Source organism: Sturnira hondurensis, unplaced genomic scaffold, assembly GCF_014824575.4.
Source record: "Sturnira hondurensis isolate 20B ecotype Veracruz unplaced genomic scaffold, ASM1482457v3 Scaffold0006413, whole genome shotgun sequence".
Classification (NCBI taxonomy): Eukaryota; Metazoa; Chordata; class Mammalia; order Chiroptera; family Phyllostomidae; genus Sturnira; species Sturnira hondurensis.
In genome coordinates this window covers 35,258,532-35,281,728 of record NW_028079044.1, presented here as the reverse complement: position 1 = coordinate 35,281,728, position 23,197 = coordinate 35,258,532, and the positions used below count along the sequence as shown (strand labels likewise).

At 33.6% G+C, this 23,197-nt stretch overlaps 1 protein-coding gene and 1 pseudogene across 3 annotated transcripts in view; both read left to right on the top strand.

The window, feature by feature from the left end:
- CSMD3 (CUB and Sushi multiple domains 3) overlaps nt 1–23,197 on the top strand; it is a 935,029-nt gene that overhangs the window by 617,366 nt on the left and 294,466 nt on the right. For all 3 annotated transcript variants that reach the window (XM_037048422.1, XM_037048421.1, XM_037048420.1), the window contains 2 exons: nt 11,032–11,201; nt 20,890–21,046. In XM_037048422.1, the coding sequence (XP_036904317.1) occupies nt 11,032–11,201; nt 20,890–21,046 (327 nt within the window). The remainder of the gene's footprint in view (nt 1–11,031; nt 11,202–20,889; nt 21,047–23,197) is intronic.
- Nucleotides 20,085–20,237, top strand: LOC118989040 (uncharacterized; annotated as a pseudogene).

Sequence of the window (23,197 nt, the reverse complement as noted above, 5' to 3'; positions counted from 1 at the left end):
TTTATAGTCATTTTCAGGTTTTTTCCCTAACATTATGCTTCCAGGGGTAGCAAATCCGTCGTCGGAAGGGCACTTGATAACCTGAGGGTCAGAACAAAGCATCCTAGAGGGGTATTTCCCCCAGGCCGTGAGCCGAGCTCCCAATGTCACCTCCCGCAGCTGCCTTAATCCCAGCACTCACACAAACACACATTGACACACAGCTTTATGACAAACTGAATACTTCTGTTATAGAGTTGCTGAGTTCCGTGTTTTGGGAATTTCCTTCTCAGTCTTACAGTTAACCATTCCCTCCTAAAATAAAGTATTTTATTTCAAACCAAGGGCTATACAAAGTTAGAAATTAAAATTATTTTTAGTTTAAACCTCATTTCCTCTATGCCTGTTAAGGTGTTTGTCACCAGGATTGGACTCTGAGTGTTTAAAAAACCTCTGAAGGCCCTGGCTGGCGTAGCTCAGTGGATTGAGCGCGGGCCTGCGAACCAGAGGATCACGGTTCGATTCCCAGCCAGGGCAGATGCCTAGGTTGCAGGCCAGTCCTTTGCAGGCCAACTACCAGCAGGGGACACACAAAAGGCAACCATACATTGATGTTTCTCTCTCATTTCCTCTATGCCTGTTAAGGTGTTTGTCACCAGGCTTGGACTCTGAGTGTTTAAAAAACCTCTGAAGGATCAATTTAATACACAAATAGTACCTTTTATACATGGCTGCTAATTCATTTTCAGATGCTTAAGTTTAAAATGTTTAAATTTTAAAGCATTCTATTGCTATTCTCATGGTTCAGCATAAAAATTAGAGTTGTTGAGTTAATTCATTTCCTAAACTTATTTATTAGAGATTAGCATAATTAGAAACGTAAAGAGGGAGACATCTCTACTCACATTTACTGAGGTTAGGAAATAACAAATGGTTTATTAAATATATTTCTAAAGTTTTGACCTAGTTTAAGAAGATGATGAAACCTAATGTAAGATTAGCACTCTAAGGGACTACTTTAATTAATACAGCTTTACTGAGTACTCACTTAATAATAACCACTCGGGTGGGTACTGTGCTCAGCAATTGAGATACAGTACCATGATAAGGTCCCTGACTTCAGAAAGCCAACAGTCTGAGGATGTATAAACAGTAAATGGGCATTTCTTTTTTTTTTTTAAGATTTTATTTATTTATCTTTAGAGAGAAAGGGAAAGAGAGAGGGAGAGAAATACCAATGTATGGTTGCCTCTCATGAGTCCCCCGCTGGGAACCAGCCTGCAACCCAGGCATGTGCCCTGACTGGGAATTGAACCGCAATCATCTGGTTCTCAGGCCCGTGCTCAATCCATTGAGCTACACCAGCCAGGGCACGGGCATTTCTCATAGAGCGTGATAAAGGCTGTAGAACAGGAGGTTCNTTTTTTTTTTTTTTTAAGATTTTATTTATTTATCTTTAGAGAGAAAGGGAAAGAGAGAGGGAGAGAAATACCAATGTATGGTTGCCTCTCATGAGTCCCCTGCTGGGAACTGGCCTGCAACCCAGGCATGTGCCCTGACTGGGAATTGAACGGCAATCATCTGGTTCTCAGGCCCGTGCTCAATCCATTGAGCTACACCAGCCAGGGCACGGGCATTTCTCATAGAGCGTGATAAAGGCTGTAGAACAGGAGGTTCTTCCCAGAGGAAATGATCTCCAGTTGAGACTAAGGGATGAGTAGGCATTAGATACATGACTGTTATGGGGGAGAATGTGGGTGAGAGGAAGAGCAAATATTCAATTGAGGGGCAACGTCTCCTGCAAAAGTCCAGTGTCAGGAAAAATAACACATGTGTGGTAACAGAGGTACTGACAAGCCATCAGGCTGCTGTTCACCAAGACAGGGTACAAAGGGGACACAGAAGGCTGCGAATTCGGTTTGGAAATTCGAACTGCTTATGATATCTACATATGGAGATAGGTGGTAGACAGCATGATATGCGCATCTGGAGCTGGACAAAGAGAATTAGATTGGTGTACCAAATGGGATTTTTTCATTATTTCCGTTTCTGATACTTCATTGTCGGTGTACAAAAATGTCTTCGATCTCTGAATAGTGACTTTGTATCCTGCTATTTTGCTAAACTCACTTACGAGGCAGAGTAGTTTTTTGGTGGAGTCTATAGAGTTTTCTACATGCACTATCATGTCATCTGAACGCAGTGACAGTTTTACTTCCTCCTTTCCAATTTGGATACCTTTTATTTCTTTTTCTGGTCTGATTGCTGTGGCTAGGACTTGCAATACTATGTCAAATAGAAAAGGTGAAAGTGGACATCCTTATCTTTCTTGTTCCTGATCTTAGTGGGAAAGCTTTTAGTTTTTTCTCATGAGTATGATGTTTCTCTGTAGTTCTCTCATATATGGCCTTTATTATGTTGAGGAATGCTCCTTCTATTCCCACTTTGCTGAGTGTTTTTATCATAAATGGGTGCTGTACCTTATCAAATGCTTTTTCCACATCTGTTGATACGATCATGTGATTTTATCTTTGCTTTTGTTTGTGTGATATATTATATTTATTAATTTGCAAATATTCCACCATCACTGCATCCCTGGGATGAATCCCACTTGGTCATGGTGTATGATCTTTTTAGTGTATTACTGGATTGGTTTGCCAATATTTCATTGAAGATTTTAGTGTCTCTGTTCATCAATGATATTGGCCTGTAGTTTTCCTTCTTTTTGTGTCTTTATCTGTTTTGGGGATTAGGGTGATATTGGCCTCATAAAAAGAGTTTGGGAATCTCCCCTGTTCTTGGATTTTTTGGAATAATTTGAGAAGGATAGAGGTTAGCTCTTCCCTAAATGTTCTTTTTTTTTTTTTTTTTTTAATTCTCCTGTGAAACTGTATGGTCCAGGTGACCAGGGCTTTTGTGTGCTGGGATTTTATTTGTTTGTTTGTTTGTTTTTTGATTACTACATTAATTTCATCGGCTCTTATTGGTCTCTTCAGGCTTTATGCTTCTTCTTGATTCAGGATGGAGGGAGGAGGGAGATCATAGGGGAAAGGTCAAGTCAAGGAACATGTATAAAAAGGACCCATGGACAAGGAAAATAGGGAGAGACGATTGAATGTGGGTAGGTCAGGGGAGAGTAACAGGGGGAAAATGGGGACAACTGTAACTGAGCAATTGAAAAAGAAGAATTAAAGGTCTAGCGAATTTAATAAGAAAAAACAGAGAACTAGATTGGAAATGAAGAATTGGAAATTATAGATATTTTAAAATTTATTTTTCAATTACAGCTGACACACAATATTATATTAGTTTCAGTAGTACAACACAGTAGTGAGGCATTTGTCTATTTTGTTACATTATTACCTTGATAAATCTAGTAGCCACCTGGCACCAGGTACAGTTACTTACACAAATAATATTAACTATATTCTCTATGCCATACTTTACATCCCTGGGACTATTTGGTGACTACCAATTTATACTTCATAATTCCTTCACCTTTCCACCCAACCAACCCCCAGCCTCCTTTTATCTGGCAATCATCAGTTTGTTCTCTGTGTCCATGAGTCTGTTTATATTTCGTTTGTTCATTTATTTGTTCTTTAGATTCCACGTCTAAGTGAAATTATATGGTATTTATCTTTCTATCTCATTTATTTTACTTATCACAATATTCGTTAGGTCCATTCATATTGTTGCAAATGGTAAAAAAAATTTTTATGGACAAATAATATTTTATTGTACATGTGTACCACATCTTCTTTACCCAATTGTCCATTGATGGGCACTTAGGTTGCTTCCGTATCTTGGCTGTTATAATAATGCTGGTCCTGTGTGCTCATAAAAAGAATGAATATTCTGCTACTTTGGAGTGAAATGCTCTAAAAATATCAATTAAATACATCTGACCTCAGGTGTCACTTAAGGCCTCTGTTTTCTTGCTGATTTTTTCCTCTGGAAGCAATATCCATTGATATCAACAGAGTGTTAAAGTCCCCTACTATGATTGTGTTACTGTTCATCTCTACCTTTCTGTCTGTCAATATTTGTTTTATGTACATAGGTGCTTCTATGTTAGATGCATAAATGTATACAAGAGTTATAACCTCTTGTCGGATTGATCCCTTTATCATTATGAAATGTCCTTCTTTGTCCCTTATTACAGCCTTTGTTTTAAAGTGTATTTTGTCTGATACAAGTACTTCTACCCCAGTTTTTCTTTTGATTTATCTCTCTATCTTCTACTTTCTACCCCTTTCTGAGAATCCAAGCATTTATCAGATACCCAATTAAGAAAAATATTTTTGATACAAACTTTCTAAAAAACATGTGTTATTCATGCTACCAAGTAATAAAAACATATTAGAAGTTATCACCCAAGTATTCAATCTTAACACAATTTATCATTTTTCACAATTTTCAGATGCTCTTTTCAAAACACTTTAACATCTCTGAAATTGGTATGTATCCCATAACCAATGGCTATTATATATTACTGTCAACAATTTTGCTTTCTTAGAAGCATGTAAATGAGTGATACCTCTTACATTCCATGGTGTCTTAATTTGAAGAAATAAAGTAGAAATTGGATTTGGAACATAATGAGCTTAATTAGCTGAAAAATAAACTAAAAATAAAACTAGAAAGCTAAGCACATTCACTTATAGCACAAGAAGAAATGGCTAATTTGGGTTTCACAACTTGAACCGACTCCCCTCCTGTATGAACACAATCATGTATTACTGTTATTTTCCATTGGTTGGAAATATATGGAAAATATATTTCTACTTAATGCTTACATGTTACTCGACTTAGCATACCATATGTTTGGGTTTGAAAGCTGAATTTTTTGAATAATCCAAGTCAAGTTTATTTTAACTGTTTTTATAAAACAATTTTAAAAATAACCTGTGGTGCTATCAAAACAACATAAAAGAAGGAATTCAATTGCAATGCAAATTCTTAAAAGTATCTACAAACTTCACTCAATTATAGACATTTTTCAAAGTTTCCAGCCAAATTACAGAAAAGCATTTACCGGTTTATCTGGAAATATATGACTGTGTGTAAACAATAGATACTACCAGATTTGCTTACCGCAGTAATGGAGATTAATGACACATGGGCTGCTCTGTTTTTCAATATGTGAGCGAAAAAAATGGAATTCAATGAATACGCCAGCTCTCTTGTATTTCTCACGGTAGCAGTGACTCTTATCACCAGATTCCAGCACACATATCTCCAGTCTGGCTAAGGCCACATTTATCAACATACTATTTTCAACTCTGCAAAGAGTTTTATATTGGGAAATCAAATACATTTCTTAATTTGTTTGTTTAAATAAAAGTACTTTATATAAACAGGATTTGTTTTCACAAAATAAAGGCATCATAACAAGCAGGAATTATTTATAGCCTATTAATTAGTATGAAGGCATTTTCTCTAAAAAATATTTCACTAATACTCTGCTAAATTATATAGTATTTTAATATTATTAATTTTTATGACTTAAAGATGACCTCTCAGTTCAAATCAGAGGAAAGAGACATTGTCAGCTATTAATACTCTAACATTGACTATTTTGTAGGAAATTGTATTAATAGCCACAGGCTTTAAAAGTCAGTGATGTTATCAAGAACACGCAATTCATTATAGATCAAAACATGAGGGAAACAGTTGCTGAGCTTACATAAAGGTAGGGGAAATGCGCTTACCTCACTTCCAGAAAGCACTGCAACCCCTGAACCCTGACGCACTTGTCTGAAAACTCTGGCACTGCCGTGGTGTGGTCAGTCACAGATTCAGGCTCGTTCAGTGACAGCTGTATACCATTCAGAAACATCACTACTGCTGGTAAATGATGACTGTTTTCAATTCACCTTTGCCGCTTGAATTTCTAGGATTTTTTTTACTCAAACCCCCTTTCTTCATGTAGTTGGTTGTTTTATGTAACTATATCTCCCCAGGAGATAACCACCACTAACCACCTATATCTCTCCACTAACCACCCTTCTCTCTTGGGCTAGCTGTTCTGCTGGTTGCTCTTTTTCTCAGTTAACTTTAACATATCTTGAAAATATTCAATCACAGTTTGCCAGTACTCATATCTTCTCATTTAAGTATGCTTTATGAAAAAATTGCTGTTATGTTCATGTCCTATACAGTGAAAATTTGTAGTTATGATTTTTTCATACATTCATAACATTGCAGCCATGACTATTTGTGAGAATTATCCTTGATAATTCAATGACATTATTTCATTTATTTCATTTATACTATTTATGCACCCCGATGCTTGAAAGAGTCATAATAGTATAATTCCATATCACAGCATTTTTTTTCTTTATTTGGACTCTGGAATCACATCCCTTGGGGCCTGAAACGATGCTTACATGCAGAGAAAAGTGCAAGTAGAAAGGCCAAGAGTGTGAGACGGTGGCAAAGGGCCAGTCATTCAGGAAAGCCGAATTACAAAGGCCAGGGGAGAGAATGATAGTTGATAGCTAGAAAGCTAGACCGTGTTCACATTAAAAAATGGACTTGTATGACATTCCGTGGACTCTGACTTGCCGATGATGAGTAAGTCTTAGGCGAAAAGTACGAGATCAGATTTGCATTTGGAAAATATCATTGTGTCGGCTTATTACACAACAGAGATGGAAGCATGTTCATTGCTAGACTTAGGCATATGGTCACACTGTGCAAAATTTGTTGTTAATTTCAACACTAAATCTTGTTCAGTTTCAATTGGCGAACAAGACGGCTGCAGCTGAAAGGCAGAAATAGAGATGATACAGGTAAATGTTAGCGCTGCGTTGGGTACTGGGAAGCCAGTATTTAGTACGTGTTATTATTTTTTTCTTTTGTAGTATTTTTATTTATTTTTAAATTTTAATTGTTTTTCAAGTACAGCTTTCTGCCTTTTACTCCCATCCTATCCCACCCCCCACCCCTCCCCACCTCCCTCCCATTTCCATTCCCCCCTAGTTTTTACCCATGTGTCCTGTATACTTGTTTCTGCAAACCCTTCCCCTTTTCCCCTGAAATTCTCTCCCCTCTCCTCTCTGGTCATTGATATGATATTTTAAATTCAAAGATAAAATCAAAGATTGGATTCCATGGAAAAATACATTTTTATTAATTACCTAGCTCCTGGAGCTCAGTTCTTTGGTGAAATAAGTTCCTCCTTAACCTACTGTTAGTAAATAATTTATTTTATTCAAATTCTTTTTTGTAAGTTTTTTTAAGGTTTTATTTATTTATTTTTAGAGAGAGGAGAAGGGAGGGAGAGAAACATCAATGTGTGGTTGCCTCTCACATGCCCCACAGTGAGGAGCTGGCCTGCCACCCAGGCATGTGCCCTGACTGGGAATCGAACCAGCGACTCTTTGGTTCTCAGCCCATGCACTTTATTAAAATTCTTATTGAAAAAATTGTGTCCATTTTCCTGTATGTATAAGTTGTACATTTTGAAATAAGGGTTTATGAAAGATTTTATTAATTTATTTATTTTTAGAAAGAGGGGAAGGGAAGGAGGGAGAAAAACATCAATGTGTGGTTGCCTCTCACACACCCTGTACTGGGAACCCGGCCAGCAACCCAGGCATGTACCCTGACTGTGGATTGAATCAGCTACACTTTGGTTCTCAGGCTGGCACTCAATCCACTGAGCTCCACCAGCCAGGGTTGAATTTTTTTAAATATGTTATATTTCAAGATCCTCCTTTCAAATAAAATAATCATTCTGAATGTTACTAATTATGTATAAAGGATTATAAATATATGTGCATATATATATATATATTATATGAGTATGTATAAATTTACACAACTATTTCTTTAGTCCTATAGGATAATTATTAATAGTGCCTCCTGTCACACTAAAAAGTATTTGGATTAAGACCATGTGCAATGACAGATGTGAGTCCCAGCTCTGATACAATCTGTTTGGTTTCAGCAAGAAGGCTCACTTTGGTGTCTTCATCTCTAAAACTCTCAGAAGAGTTTTTCCCCTGCAGGTTGTGGTGAGGAATAAATACAGAATTGGCTTCATTGGTATTAAACGCAGGTAGTTGCGTGCAGCTCCAAGCTGAGAAGGTGCCTATGCTTCTATAGCGCTCTGTTGTTTTCCTGAAATCGTTAGTACATGTCGACAAGGGTCAGTACATTTTCCTCTGCACCCCAAACTTATAGTTATCCTTGATTAAATGAAAAAGGTGCCAACTTCATTGACATTTTCTTTCTTAATTTTGTTTATTCTGGTTTAAGTCCTCCTTTTATTTTTACCAAATAACAAGTCCTTCATATCCATTTTAAAGCAACTGAAATATTAAATTATAAGAAAAGCAAGTTACTTTTCAGATAATAACAAACTGTCTTTAAATTATACAGTATAAATTTAGTAATGTTTGTGGCAGAAAGTTCTAACAGCCTATTCAAATGTTGAAAAGTGAACAATAAATTATTAGTATATTGTAAAGTGTAGCTGAACCAACTTTTTACTGAGCAAAATCTCAGTTTATATAAGCTGTTAAAATAATTTTAATATCATAAGTGCTTCTCCAAAATTAGGAAGAGTCCTCCAGCTTTTCACATATAAAAATCTGTATACACCTAGACAGTCACATTAGGGACAATATAAATATCCAGAATTCTTTTTCTGTGTGTATGTATTACATGGTGCCAGCATTACTATTCATATTTAAAATAATATGAGGCCAGGGCCTGATAATGAGGCCCTGGCTGGTGTAGCTCAGTGGATTGAGCGCAGGCCAGCTTACTAGAGAATCGTGGTTCGATTTCCAGTCAGAGCACATGCCTGGGTTGCAGGCCAGTTCTGGGCAGGGGATGCACAAGAGGCAACCACACACTGATATTTTTCTCCCTCTCTCCTTCCCTTCTCCTTTAAAGATAAATAAATAAAAATTTTAAAAAATACTCATAATGATCACTTTACTTTATCAAGCTGTTGTTGTATGCCAGCCCTTTGCTAATTTTCTACAGGTATTATCAGTGTACATGTATTTTCAATTCATACACAGAGAAACCAAACATCCTGGGAGGAGGGTGTTATCATTCCCATTGTAATAAAAACACTATTGAGGTTTAAGATAGAGAATAAATAACTTGCTAAAAATATACAGATAGAAGAAAGAGCTTAGTTTTGAAAACTAAATCTCCAAATTTTAAAGCATGTGCTCTTAATCAATATATCAATGTTTTGCAAGCTGGCATCAAAAATATATTGTCAGACCCCCATGATGTTATAACACTTTAAAACTGTTTGCATTCTTTCACAATCAAGTTTATAAAAATATGTTTGCATTCTGGATCATCTGTATGGTTCAATACATTTATCTTCATGTCCTCACAAGTGTACTTAGGTTCTAATAAGCAAGTGAGAAGGAAAGGAGGAAGACTTAAAATTTAAATGACTCTTTTCCACTAAATGAAGGACTCATGGTATCATTTTACATCACACCCGTGAAAGTGTCTCAGCAGCTCAGAAAAGTATAAGATGCAGAAGAACTGAATCATTGCACAGCACAATGTAATGAAAGACATAGCAAACTCCAAAAGCCAGTCCTCTGGCAGCTGGCTCTTTACTCACATTGCCAAGGGCAATTTAATTTCAGGGAGACAAAATCTGTGCCACCTTAGATACTTGTTGTCCTTTTATTTTTACTATTTTTATAGTTTTGTTCCTGTGGTTGTGAACTTGGTTTGGTATTATAATTGTACACAGCTAACAGCATAAGGATCTATTTTTATGTTTGAACATACTTAAGTAACAAACTAATTTAAATTAGTATTGGGAGTCTGTAAGGTTTGTTTTGTTTTGCTTTCCTTGAAATAAATTTGAAAGAACTATATTGAGCTATATTTCTTCACAGGACAAGTTGATTTTTAGCATCACATCATTAGTTTTTATTATTTTATACTATGTTGATATAACGATTGCTCAATCTTGATCATTTTCATTTTCTCCTTAGGCTTTTTGTCTTTTGCCTTAGTTTTGTTAATGTTCAGTCATTTAAAAGGTAAAGCAGTTCATTGTCACTCTCTTTTATACTTCCTATGACTGTTCCCATGAATTTTTATTTAAAAAATCTGATTTCTGGAATATAATGACTTTATATATATTCCGGTTAGTTAATCCTTTAAAAACATAACTCACCCTATGGTAATGCTAATATGAAGCAAATTATTAGATAAGATTGAAAAGAGTTCATTAGTTTTTGAGATATAAGGAAAGTGTTTGGGGATTGTAAGACCTTGTTTGATATTGCAATATTGCTACAGTCTTTTTAAGAAATAAGTTAAAATTACATTTAAAAAATAAATAAGAAATTTCTAATTCTCTCAAAATGGTTAGACATGTCTACACATTTTGCATAATTAGTTCTGGAGAATTAGCAGTACCATATACTGATAAAGAGAATGTCTTAATCCATTCTGTCTTTTAAACTGAATGGTGATACCATTTCTAAAGATGCCAAATTTGTTATTATTATTGGTTAGTGGGTTTTACTTGTTCTATAGTTTTCCAAGACAATGTAGTGTTCATTTACTTTTTGTTACTGAAGTTCTTGGGTCAGGAGAATGCTGACTATTGGGAGGAAGAGGTCAAATTCAAAAGTAAAAATAAAAAGATACAATTAGAATCATTATAAAACCAAATTAATTTCTCAACTTTTTTACTTTAAATAATTAAACTATAAGATTAAAAGTAATGAATTAGTCAAAGATCTAGAAACTTAAAATATATTCTGAAAATCTTTTGCTCTCATCCTTTCCATTGCTATACTTTCATGGGGAAGGAGATGAGGTACTGAAATTATTCTATATTTCCATTTATGCACAAGTGTCCTGACCACAGGCAGTTCTTCCCATATAATAATGAATCATCTATAGCACATAGCCATTCTGTACATTATTTTCCTGTTAGGCTGTAGTTAAAATGAAATACATTTACACACTCATACATTACATTACTTGAAAATGGTAATGCTTTCTATTAAACTGTACTTCAATATTCTGTTTTACCTGCAGCTGAATGTGGTGCATCTGCAACAAGTAATGAAGGAATTTTGCTCTCTCCAAATTATCCACTCAACTATGAAAACAACCATGAATGCATTTATAGTATTCAGGTTCAAGCAGGAAAGGGAATCAATATTTCAGCCAGAACATTTCATTTAGCACAAGGAGATGTTCTTAAGGTAAGTGACATCAGACATACTTGTATTTTGATTGTTTTAGTCATTAAGTATATATTAATACATGTGTATGCATACATAATCAACTGTAAGTTGATGCTACTGTCCATAGATTTAAATTATATATTATTTCCCATTTTTGTAATATTATTTTTATTGAGATAAAGTATTTGGTTTCCAATGTTTATAAGTAACTTTTATTTTATGATACAAAAAGTTTAATGTTTTATTAATATCAACACAAAACACTTCCATGCCAGATATCTTATATTCAATAAATGTTTATATATAAATCATAATTAACAGAATAGTCTTTTATTCAAGAAATATAGTAATAAACATTTTTATTTTGTTGTTTATTAAAGTTACTTTTGTTAACAGATGGATAATTCTTTGCAAATATTACTATCAAATTTATATTTATGAAGCTATAATTAAAATTTAATATTCATACATTATTTTACAAATTTTGCTGTTAATAATAAACATTTAGAATAAAATTAGTTACTTGTATTAAAATTTGGAAATAATCAGATGTCCTCTAAAAGATTTCATTTTAGGCAAATAAATATTTCCATATTTACTGATTCATATTTTCGAAGTAAGGTTTTGATAAATGTAATTTTATATATGATTGGAATAAAAGTAAACATATCAATAAACAACCAAATTCTGTTTTCACAATCTTGAAAATAATTACGCTATCTCATGTTGCCTTATCTCTTATAGAAGCAGTGATTTTTGTGTGTTGGTTATTTTCTTCTTTTAAAAATAGAGTATTATTTTGATGATAATTCATGGTTCTCTAACACAAACAGTGCTGTATGCATGTAAGGTTCATAGACATGGGAAAGATTTCCTGCAGTACACCTAAACACATAAAATTTTAGTATTAATTTAGGTCCATTTCTCTTCTTTGCACTTTTGTTCATTACACTAAATATGGGGGAGGATATATTAAGACAGAAAGTCGAGTAAGCCCAGCCACTAGTCTGTAATATACAGAGACATAATAAACATGTATTTCTGTCTGAAGGTCAGGAAATGCTTCCCCATTTTTCCTAGGATATTTTTTCCTCTGGGATGCTGAAACATATTCATTCCTTTTTCATGAATGAATGCATGAGTAATGTATGCATGAATAATGTTTATTATTGTAAAATTAATTTGGAATAACAGTTTATATCTTTTAAAATAAAATAGCTCGTGTGTGCTTCCTCAGCATGCTGTCTGACTAAAGTCGTACTTGTTTGGAGTAAAGTTTTAGGTACTTGTGACATGTGTTACATTGAGGAAGAGTAGGTCGTCAGTAATAAGTGACAAAAGTGATGGGGGTGTGATGGTGAGAGATAAAGGCAGGCCAAAAAAATCAATTTAATACACTATTCAATTTCATTAAATAATGAATTCCCTTCATTAATGAGGGGATAGAAATTTATATTCCAAGCAATTTTTAAGATGGTTTTTGGTAATTTTCTTAGAGTAATTCCCCAAATTGAAAATATTACATGCTAAATATTAAAATAGAAACATGCAAATTCAGTAATTCCCCTACCAGTAATCTACCTGGAATTTAAATTGTTACTTTAAAATAACTTCTACAAAGCACTTTATAGAGACAGTTTGGGATCATGGGCTTTTACACTCCAAGTCTGTCTCCATGGTCTCTTCCATCAGTGTAAGATGTAAATTACTAATGTTACCTGTTTCCGCCCATTAATTCCATAGACAACTAATAGTTCACAGACATCTAATGGCACAGGTAGAGTTAGACAAGCACAGGCAGTCAGATGGACCCCCCCCCCCAAGGAAAAAGGAAACATTCTCATTGTTTCCTTTGAGAACATTGTGGACATTGTGGGACCCAAGTCCTCTAAGAATGAAAGATCCTTTGTCTTAACTGCACACACACACACACACACACACACACACACACACACTTTTCCTCTGTGAGAACTCACAATCTAGGCTGCTGCTCACTCACTCATCCTCTCTCTCCCTCCCACTTACCACAAACTACTTTAGTTATTTATAAGTACACTAGTAAACTTTATAGCAAGTGTAAAGGGTTATATGATCCTTCTAGGTAGTCTATTTCTGGTGCCACTGACAGATTTTCTGACTCATTAAACCTGAAAAAAAATGTTCCCATTGGTCTGCACTTAGGGTTATGTATTTTAATAAATTTCTCCAGATTATCCGATGACCCTAAGTTTGGGAATTACAAGTGTATCCTTCTTTGGTTTTACTCTTTTCAATGGGCAAGAATATTGAACTTCCCAAACTCTCACTCAAAATATGTAATGTAATTAATTCTTTCAATTAACATTTATAGGAGGAGTTTAATTAGATGTCGACTCTAAACAATTAACAATGAAGAGTTCCCATTATCAGCCTGATAGAACAAAAGCTGAATACTAATCAGAAATACTGTTTCATTTTTGCTGCTGTTTAGCAGACAAAATTCAAGGGAATCTTTCTATCAAAGTGAGCATTATGCACTTTAAGATTTATTTCTTATGCAGAATGTAGACTAAATGGGTGATTATGAAAAAGAGTCAGCAAAATAGCTCAGAATTAATTTTGAAAGTCCAAAGAAAGGGTTAGGACAATTGGTGTCATATTTATTAAAAAATGATATTTGAAGAACTTGATTAATAACATCTTTTAGGAGTGTGATAAGAAGGTTATTAATGTGTTCTTGTTGTTTTCTAAGATGTATTATTTTCCAGCTGTTTTCCTAACCTACACCTGATTGTGTGGGTGTGCTACTTCTAAGAGCCTATTGTTAGATGTTCAGTAATTTTGTGAGCTTGGTGTTATACATAGTCACTATTAAAAATTAAATTACTATTAAATTTACTTACATTTAAATTACAGCAAAAACAAGAGTAATGAATACACTTTAATATCCTAATTGTTTTACTGCTTTGACTATTGCCTGTGTTTTTTATGTTAGTCATGCATGTTGCATCTCTCTGGTGGAGATACTGCACCCAAGTGCACATCTCTTCCCAACTCTTCATTCAGCGACGTTCATTGCTAGGGTGATCATGGTCACAGTTGGGGCCTTTATACTGCAGAAATTGGCAAGCACCACCAATCCTGACCTGATGTATTGTTTTGCTCGTTATTTGTACATCATGAATGGCACCACAATTTGAAAAAAAATACCTTTGCTAGTATTTGAAAACTATTCAACTTAGAAAAATTATTCATATTATTTACACATTCGTGAATTTCTGATATAACTTTTTTTTATATTTCACTTTTGTCTAACAAAAATATCCAGTAATATTCATTTAGAAACTACTGTTGTTTGTCAGTAGGCAATGATAAGATGCAGATAAAACAGTTTGGCAAAAGACATTGAAAGCATTTTGTAACAATCAACTCTGTGGGACTTGTAACAATGGATGTTGTGTATTTTATTACTATTTTTAAATTGTGTGCTATACATCCTTTAAATGAGGGATTTCCCAAATGACAGTCTAAGGGAAAAAAATGGGCCTGAGACCCATTCTTGTAAGTAAAATTTTGTTGGGAGAAGGTCACATTCATTCGTTTACACACTGTTCGTAGCTGCTTCTGTGACAGTGAGAGGAATGAGTAGTTTTAACAGAGATGTTCTGACCCCAACAGCCTAAAATATTTACTATCTCATCCTTTTCAGAAAATGTTTGTCAACCTCTTCTTCCACCGATAAAAGTCATTTTAAAAACTGTATGAGCATATACACTCCGAGTTTTGTTGGTTTGAGAGCTGGTTGTTAAACATTTTCCAGTGTATCAGTGAGCTCATACAACTACCACACTCACGTACCATCTCTGCTTATTGCTGTTCACTGCTAATCCTTCATCACTCCTTTCAAACACACTCTCTAAATATCCATTAGCCTAACGTGATGTGTTAGGCCTCACAAAAGCCTCCAAGCTCTCTTCTACTGAGGACCACAGACGTGAAATAATTAATGACAGCCCACACAACTTGAACTGTAAAGTTGGGACGTCAACTTTGTTACATAACCAGTCAGCTAATGGCCCTGAAAAGACAGCTGTTTGTTGTGCCCCCAACTTCCTCACTAAAATACCTCAGCTCTTGTAACTGAGGAAACACAGTATAGCTTTTTCCAAGATACAAATATTTGAATGCAAACAAATGTTCTCTGCTCTGTTTCACATTAATTTGGAGGAACATATAAGGTTTGGAATATAGTCCTTTTCAAACGTATTCTTTCTTTTTCATTCAGAATTTGGTGTCTTACCTTGCTAGAAAAAAACGTATTTACATTTCCAAATCAATCTATAAAACAAGTGACCAAAAATGAAAATTCTAGTGTTCGTGAGTAGGAATAATTTGAAGGTTTGTACACTTGAGTACATGTGTAATTTATCTCTTTTGATTGTACTTTTTATGTACTTTCTGCTCTTAGGTTTAAATAACATCTTTCTTGATAATTCATTGGAAAAATTGCTGATTATATGCCTTCTAATCATACACGTATTATAAAATTAACAATGGTTTCAAGGGTTGATAGTTCATCAAAATAGGGTTTGACCTTCCAGACTTAGGAGGCTCTGGACACTGTAACTAATTTCAAGCCCTGATCCATTACAAAAGGTTCGGTAATTGAAAAATGGCAATATTAAGTTCTAGTCTGTTCCACTGTTAGACTACCAAATTAATCGCAACCTTTTAACAAATTAGAGTCTTATCAAATAACTTTATTAACATTATAAAAGCACTCAATGTCTCTCATGATATTAATTCTTAAATTGACTTGAAATTCCATATTTGGGATAAAAATAAGTCTTCAGGATCTGAATTCGGTGTTCAGTAACTAAGAATGTTTCTGTAGGTAACACTGTCTATTCCTTTCCAACTAAAATTTGTTACACAGTTATGTAATTTTTTAGCTCTGTAATTTCTGATGAAATTAGAGATTGATTAAGATATATGCTGAAAATAATGATAATAATTCACAGTACATCTTGAAAAGGAAAAATAGGCCCATTTCAATAAAACTATTCTTAAAGATCCTGATTTTAGTAAGAATAGAATTGTGAGAAGTAACAATCTTAAATAAAAGTTTCTTACATTTCTGTTATGGTAATCGCTGTATGGTAAATTTACTTTTAAGTGAAAGGTACATTTTTTATGCTCTCGTAGTTGTATGCTTTGTACTCATGTCTCCTTCAAAAGTAATTTGTTTTGGCTACACTACATTGTCCTTCCTTGTTGCCTTTATGCTTCCATAGTTATTTGAATACATTTGAAGGATTTTATTTACCAGTTAAACAGCATTGACTTATTACTATAAAGTTCTTCTTTTTTGGAAGCCTTCCTAACACTTGCTTTTCACTGGATTTAATAATTTTGTACATACTTTTAAAATTCATGGTTGGATAATCACGCTTCATTGTACTTTTTTAATTATAGTAATGCTTCTTTAGCATTTGTTTTCTACCTTTCGACTATACATTGTGAAATAAACTGTAGTTCCTGCATTTTGGTATTGAATTAGGTCCTCCCAGATGGGCATCAGATAATTTTTTTCCTGTTTTTTTTTTTTAATATTTGTCTTTTCATGCCCTTTCTTTCAGTAATTATTCTTTAAATTATTTCTCTAAAAAGTTTCTTTTAAAAAGAAGAAAGTATGCTTCTAGCTTAAAAACATACAAAGGTCCGAAATAAATGTTTCTCCCATAATAGAAAATATTAGATTATTTTTTAAAATTTTCTTTGAGTTAAAAAGGATATCTTAATATTTTTTCAATTTTTATTCCCAGAACCAAACACATGCATGGAAATATTGTTAAATTACTTTGTTACTTTTTACATTGTTATATATAGCAATATATATAAATATAAATATCGAGTAAAGTAATGGTACTTGCTACCATTAAACATTTTTATTGCCATAAAAAATTTGAGAGAGAAAAATTGTTAGAAGAGACTTAAAATTTTTTCAACAACCAATTTTTGTTTACTTAGTTATTGTAATTACTTGGTTAGTTTATATTTTCCCTTTATTTGACTGCATTGACAGAGACTGGAAGTTCTCTCAATGTGTCTACAACATGAAATCAGAACTAGTTGAAATCCAAAAGACAATTATATATACTTAACATGGGAATCAAATTATATATTGATGGGAAGTAAGGGAAATAAAATGAAACTGTTCTTTGTGGTTACTTTGATAATATTAACACAAATAGGATCCACCAGATTTACTGAGCTTATAAAATATTTCATTTTATAAAACAAATGTACTCAGAATTGGACTTCTGAGAATATTGAACATTTGAAATTCACAGACACAAAAGTTATGTCTTTTTCTTAAAGATTTTATTTATTTATCTTTAGAGGGGAAGGGAAGGAGAGAGGGAGAGAAATATCACTGTATGGTTGCCTCTCGTGTGTCCCCTGCTGGGAACTGGCCTGCAACCCAGGCATGTGCCCTGACTGGGAATCGAACCTCAATCCTTTGGTTGGCAGGCCCGTGCTCAATCCACTGAGCCACACCAGCCAGGGCAAGTTATTTTTCTAATCCTTGCTTCTGAATTATCCCTGATTAATAATAATCTTAAATGAAAAGTTGAATCTTCTATAATCAAACTAAACACATTTCTGCACTAACAAGACCTCAACATTTGGTTTGGTGTTATTGAAGACAAGTAAATTATTTCTGTTATCTAAAACAGAAACTTATTTATATGATACAGTAGATTCCACCAGGTATTCAAGATACCTGATGGAATTCAAAAATTATATTTCCATATAATTTTAGAAAATTTTTCATACAGCCTTCTCTCTATTACCTCCAATGCTCTTTAAATAATCACCACACTTTTTTTAATTGTCAGAAAGACCTTTAAAAAAAGAGTAGCTAGTAAGATGTTTGCTATTAGGAATTAAATGAAGATGTTGGTTTGAACTTATTCCCACCCACCACCCTCTCTAGGGTAATGTAGCAAGTAAATCAGCTGGTGGAACTTAGAGGATGTATAGGAGGCTGTAGATTCCCCCCACACAAGGGGAGAGAGCAGAAAGGGCTTGTCACTGTAGACTTAAAACTTCCTGTGCATCGGGTTAGGTTATTTGTTTGAAATGTTTCTCTCTTCTTTAGGTAAACCTGTAGTGCTATGAACTTCCCTCTCAGGACTGCCTTCACTGTGTCCCATACGTTTGGGGTTTTTGTGAGATCATTTTCATGTGTTTCCAGAAACTTTTTTATTTCTTCCCTAATTTCAGTCTTGACCCATTCGTTGTTTAGTAGCATGAAAAGGGAATGGGTAATGTGATTAGAAGAGTATATGAACAGTCCTGAACAGAAGTTATATCTGTGCAGTATGTTAAAATTTTTGTTGTCTCTATAACATTTAAATTTGTATCCAGAATAAGTAAACAGAAAACTGAAAATAGCTAATATAAATAACCACATACTTAAGGGAATTAAGTAATCAGAGAGAAGAAAGACAAAGTTAAATACATAGTAACAGCAGCTATACATTAATTTGAATTATGGAAGCATTAAAAGAGAAATTTGTAGTAACTTTAAAAGTTATGAGAAATCTTAATATTATAATTAGAATAAGAGAGAAACACTTTCTAGAGTTTGACTGATGATTTTAAAATTTAGATTTTTTTCTAAGAAGACCTAAAAAGAAATTCATTTCTGCCAAAACTCTAGTTGTTAGTGTGAAAGATCCAGTGAAAGATTGTTTCCAGAGGAAAAAATAGATAAATTTCAAAAGAGAGAGTATAAAAGAATTGCCATGTAGTTTGGAGACTTGAATATATAAACAATAGAAATTCTAGGTGGAAAATAAAAGGATCAAAAGAATGGAATAATGAAATAAATAAAAACTCCAGAACATTTCCTTAAGTTAAAGAAAGTCTTGAATCTGCAGATAGAAAAGGGTCATTACTTTATTTGAATAATTCAGCTTAGAAATATGGTTAAAATGTTTCAACTCATTTTATTAAGTTCAACTTAACACTAAAACCTGATAAAGATTATTTGAAAAGAAAGGAAAAAGAAAAGTATAAGTGAGTTTTTATTTATAAGTTATAGAAAACATTGTAAATCAATTTTCAAATTAAACCAAATAAACTAGCACAATAAAGATAGGTCATTCAGATGAACAGAATAACAATAATTTCCATTTCTCATGACCTAAACATCCTCCCTTAGGTGTTATCAATGTAATAAATACCACATTTGAGAAGCGTTGGTGCTATGGTGAGATCACTGGATTAGGAGTTAGTGACCCAATTCTTACTCTAACGTCAAGTCTGAAAAAGACAATTTCAAGCAAGAAACATAACTTTGAGCAATATTTCTCAGTTTATTCAATAGCATTCATCTAAGAGACTCCCAGCTCCAGCTCCATGAAATTAAGTACCATGGAATAAGATTGGTAAGGTAGAATTGATCTTTGTAAGATACCATCATAATTAATATCTAAGACTCTATGACCCTCAAGAACCAGTTTTCACCTCATTGGAGGTAATAACTACCACATTGAAAACACACTCCTGAAAGAAAAAAACAGTGGTAACATGCACTGCTGGTATACCTTTAGTTAATTACCGAACAATTTTTGGAGAATAATCTGGCAATACATGAATAATCTAGCCCAGAAATCCCATGTTTTGAAAACCATCTTATTGAAATATAAGCACCAAGAAATGAGTTTGTATGTAAAATCCACTTATTTTGACATTACTTTTACTGGCAAAAAGCTTGAACTTACTAATATGGAAATGATACAGCAAGTTGTGTTAGTGTCACTGTATGAAATATTACACAGTGTTGAAAAGGAAGACTCTCTGTCTACTGACCTGAGGAGGTGTCCAGAATGCATGGGTGAAAGAAAAGCTATGTTTACCTGGCAGGGGAGACACCATGATCATGAAGGTGGCCTTCCCATGGCAAGGCGTATCCATTGCACTCCAGATGTGCTGACCCCTGCCATTTCCCCAAATGTGGGAAACTAGACTGCATAATTTGTGCTAGCCTGCATTCAGGCTCTTCCCTAAAAAAAAAAAGAATAAAAAAGAAAGAAAACAAGGCAAGTGGGAGTGTAATGAGGAGAATGATGGAGTGATGCTAGGAAGCTTATCAGTTCTGCTTTTGTATATTTTTGATTTTTCAATTAGTTTCTAAAAGCAATTAGTACTCTTGTAGGTTGGTATGTAAAAAATGTAAAAAGTGAGATAAGTGAAAGGACACGGGTATGTCATAGAGCTTGAAAAAATAAGCAAGTGCATTTTATATTATTTATGTTACTAGAAAAGCAGGTGTTCGGTCCCCTTGAGAGAGCTGCATTTGAAAAACAACCAACCAACCTAGGAAACGAAGTTCTCCGTAGGTCTTCTCAATTTTAAGTTGTCTGCCGTAAAAAGTCATTGCTTTTATAATAAGAGCAAAATTACATAACATGAGTTTGAATATTACTTAGATTCTACTGAGCTTGGAGTAATAAAATTACCCGTGTGCATTTTAACTCTTAACCTGATATTTGTAAAAATTTATATACATGTATAATTATCCTTTGGAAACATGCAGTAAACTGATTTAGGAAGAGTATAATAATTTTCTCTTTTACATAGATATATATAAATATATCCTTTGAGTTGGTTATTATTGGCACATTTATGTTGTAATTATACATATATTTTGCAGATTTATGATGGAAAAGATAAAACGACTCATCTATTAGGTGCTTTCACTGGTGCATCTCTGAGAGGACTGACACTTAGTAGTACTTCAAATCAGCTCTGGCTAGAATTTAATTCTGATTCTGAAGGGACAGATGAAGGCTTTCAACTTGTCTATACCAGTAAGTATTTTGGAAGAATAAAGTTATCAAACACTAATGCTGAGTATTTGTTAAATAATTAAAGTACATGAGGTGAAGTGAAATCCAACATATGATCATTGATTTGCAGTATGGAACTTCCTTCTAAATATACAATTTTATTTGACCCCAACAACAATTAAATAAATTACAAGTATCCTCACTGTTGCTGTTTTACATTTGAAACAACTAAGGTTCAGAAGCTAAGTAATCTGTGACTTTGAGCTTATTTGTTTATTTTCTAAATGGTACTATTCTTCTCATTGAATATTTAAGAAATACACAATTAAACTTTTGGTAGATAGACATTCAATATTTCAGCTTCCACTATAATTGCAAAACAGACACAATACAGGTGTAACCAATGTAGTTGACAAAGATGGTTTTAGGTGATTTTACAATGAAGAATAGCTACGTTTTTGTTTGTTGTTGAACTGCTTTATTAAAAATAACTTCATACAAGCCTATTCTATGATACTGAAGTCAATATTCAACAGTTATCAGGTAACAGTTCAAAGACTGAGAACCAGGTGGCTTATTTTAATTGCCATGTGAATTTATTTTATCAATGTCACAATATAAGAAACATACTTATAACAGAATATAACAAAAATAGCATCCATGTCCAATAAATTATACTCAAATAATATATTTATTAAGTTTCTACACTAAGACACTTCTTAAAAGTAAAGTACAGTACAATTGAAGTGGTTACATGTGTTTAATAAATTTGCTATCTACCAGATAAAGTCAGTTCTTAAAAGTTTATATTATATATTTAATATAGCAAAATAAGTAGAATCTTTAGTATTAGAACACTTGGAAAAAATCTAATGACCCCTATAAATTTTCTGAAGAAGTGAGATGCATGAACTATCACAGAAACTGTGGAATTAAAAAGGTTACATCTTTTAAGGTATTCACATGGGATCCTAAAGGAAATCTGAATCAAATGATCATCTCTGAAAACTCTTTCTTAATGTTATGAGGAGTAGTAGATAAGAGTATAATGATTCATTATATTAAAATATCCTAGTACATAATACTGAGAGCTTACTCTTGCTCCCTGATTATCTGAAGGCTTCTTCTACTTGTTCTTTAATTGTTACATAATTAACATCACGAAAACATAAATTAACAAAATGAATGATGAATGCCTACTTTTAATTCCTGAGAACTATTGTATAATGTGATTTCTTATGAAGTCCTTTCAAAGAAAAATAAAATGCAGGCAATTTGTTTTACAAATATTATGGTGTGATAGACTAAACTAATGGTATTGAGGATTATTGTTCAAATATAATTAATGTAATCTCTTCAGAAAGGAAAATATTTTTAAATCTGTTTTCCTTTTCTCCTTTTTCTGTTTTCAAACAGGGCTGCTGACATTTTTCAAGTCATGGCTCAGTGTTTACATAATAGTCTTTCTTTTTTCTGCATCATTTTGCATTTATCCATGTCTAAAATGTTAATGGGTTTTATAGAGGAAATCCAGATTTTCTTTTCTGATATTTAAACTCTGTGTAACTTTAGATTATTCGTAAAAAGATATTTCACATTGTAGGTCATACCTGAATTTTCCTTTGATTGAATTTATTGGGGTGACATACCTGGATTTTTAAACTGTATGGGGTGGTTGGGTGTCTGGAATGAGGAAAACCATTGACTTTCTTGTCATTGGCCTGAGCTATTGGGCGTCAAAAAAAAGAGAAAGAATCTTTAAAAAAGCAGATATTTGAAGTCACCCTTCCTTTTGAATGACTCTAGTTGGTCATTATAGAATGCATGTATTTATGAAGATGGGAAGCTAAAGATTTTCAGAAGAGAGCCCTGGCTGGTGTAACTCAGTGGATTGAGCTCGGCCCTGCAAAGCACACAATCGTGGTTCGATTCCCAGTCAGGGCACATGCCTGGGTTGCAGGCCAGTTCCCAGAGGGAACTCATGAGAGGCAACCATACATTGATATTTCTCTCCTTCTCTCCTTCCCTTCCTCTCTAAAGATAAATAAATAAAATAAAATAAAATTTTTTTAAAAAAGATTTTCAGAAAAGAGTATAAGGCAATTATTTTTAAAAGGGCAGATGTGCATCTATAAATGTGTGTTTATGTCTACAACTCATATAGTAGTTATC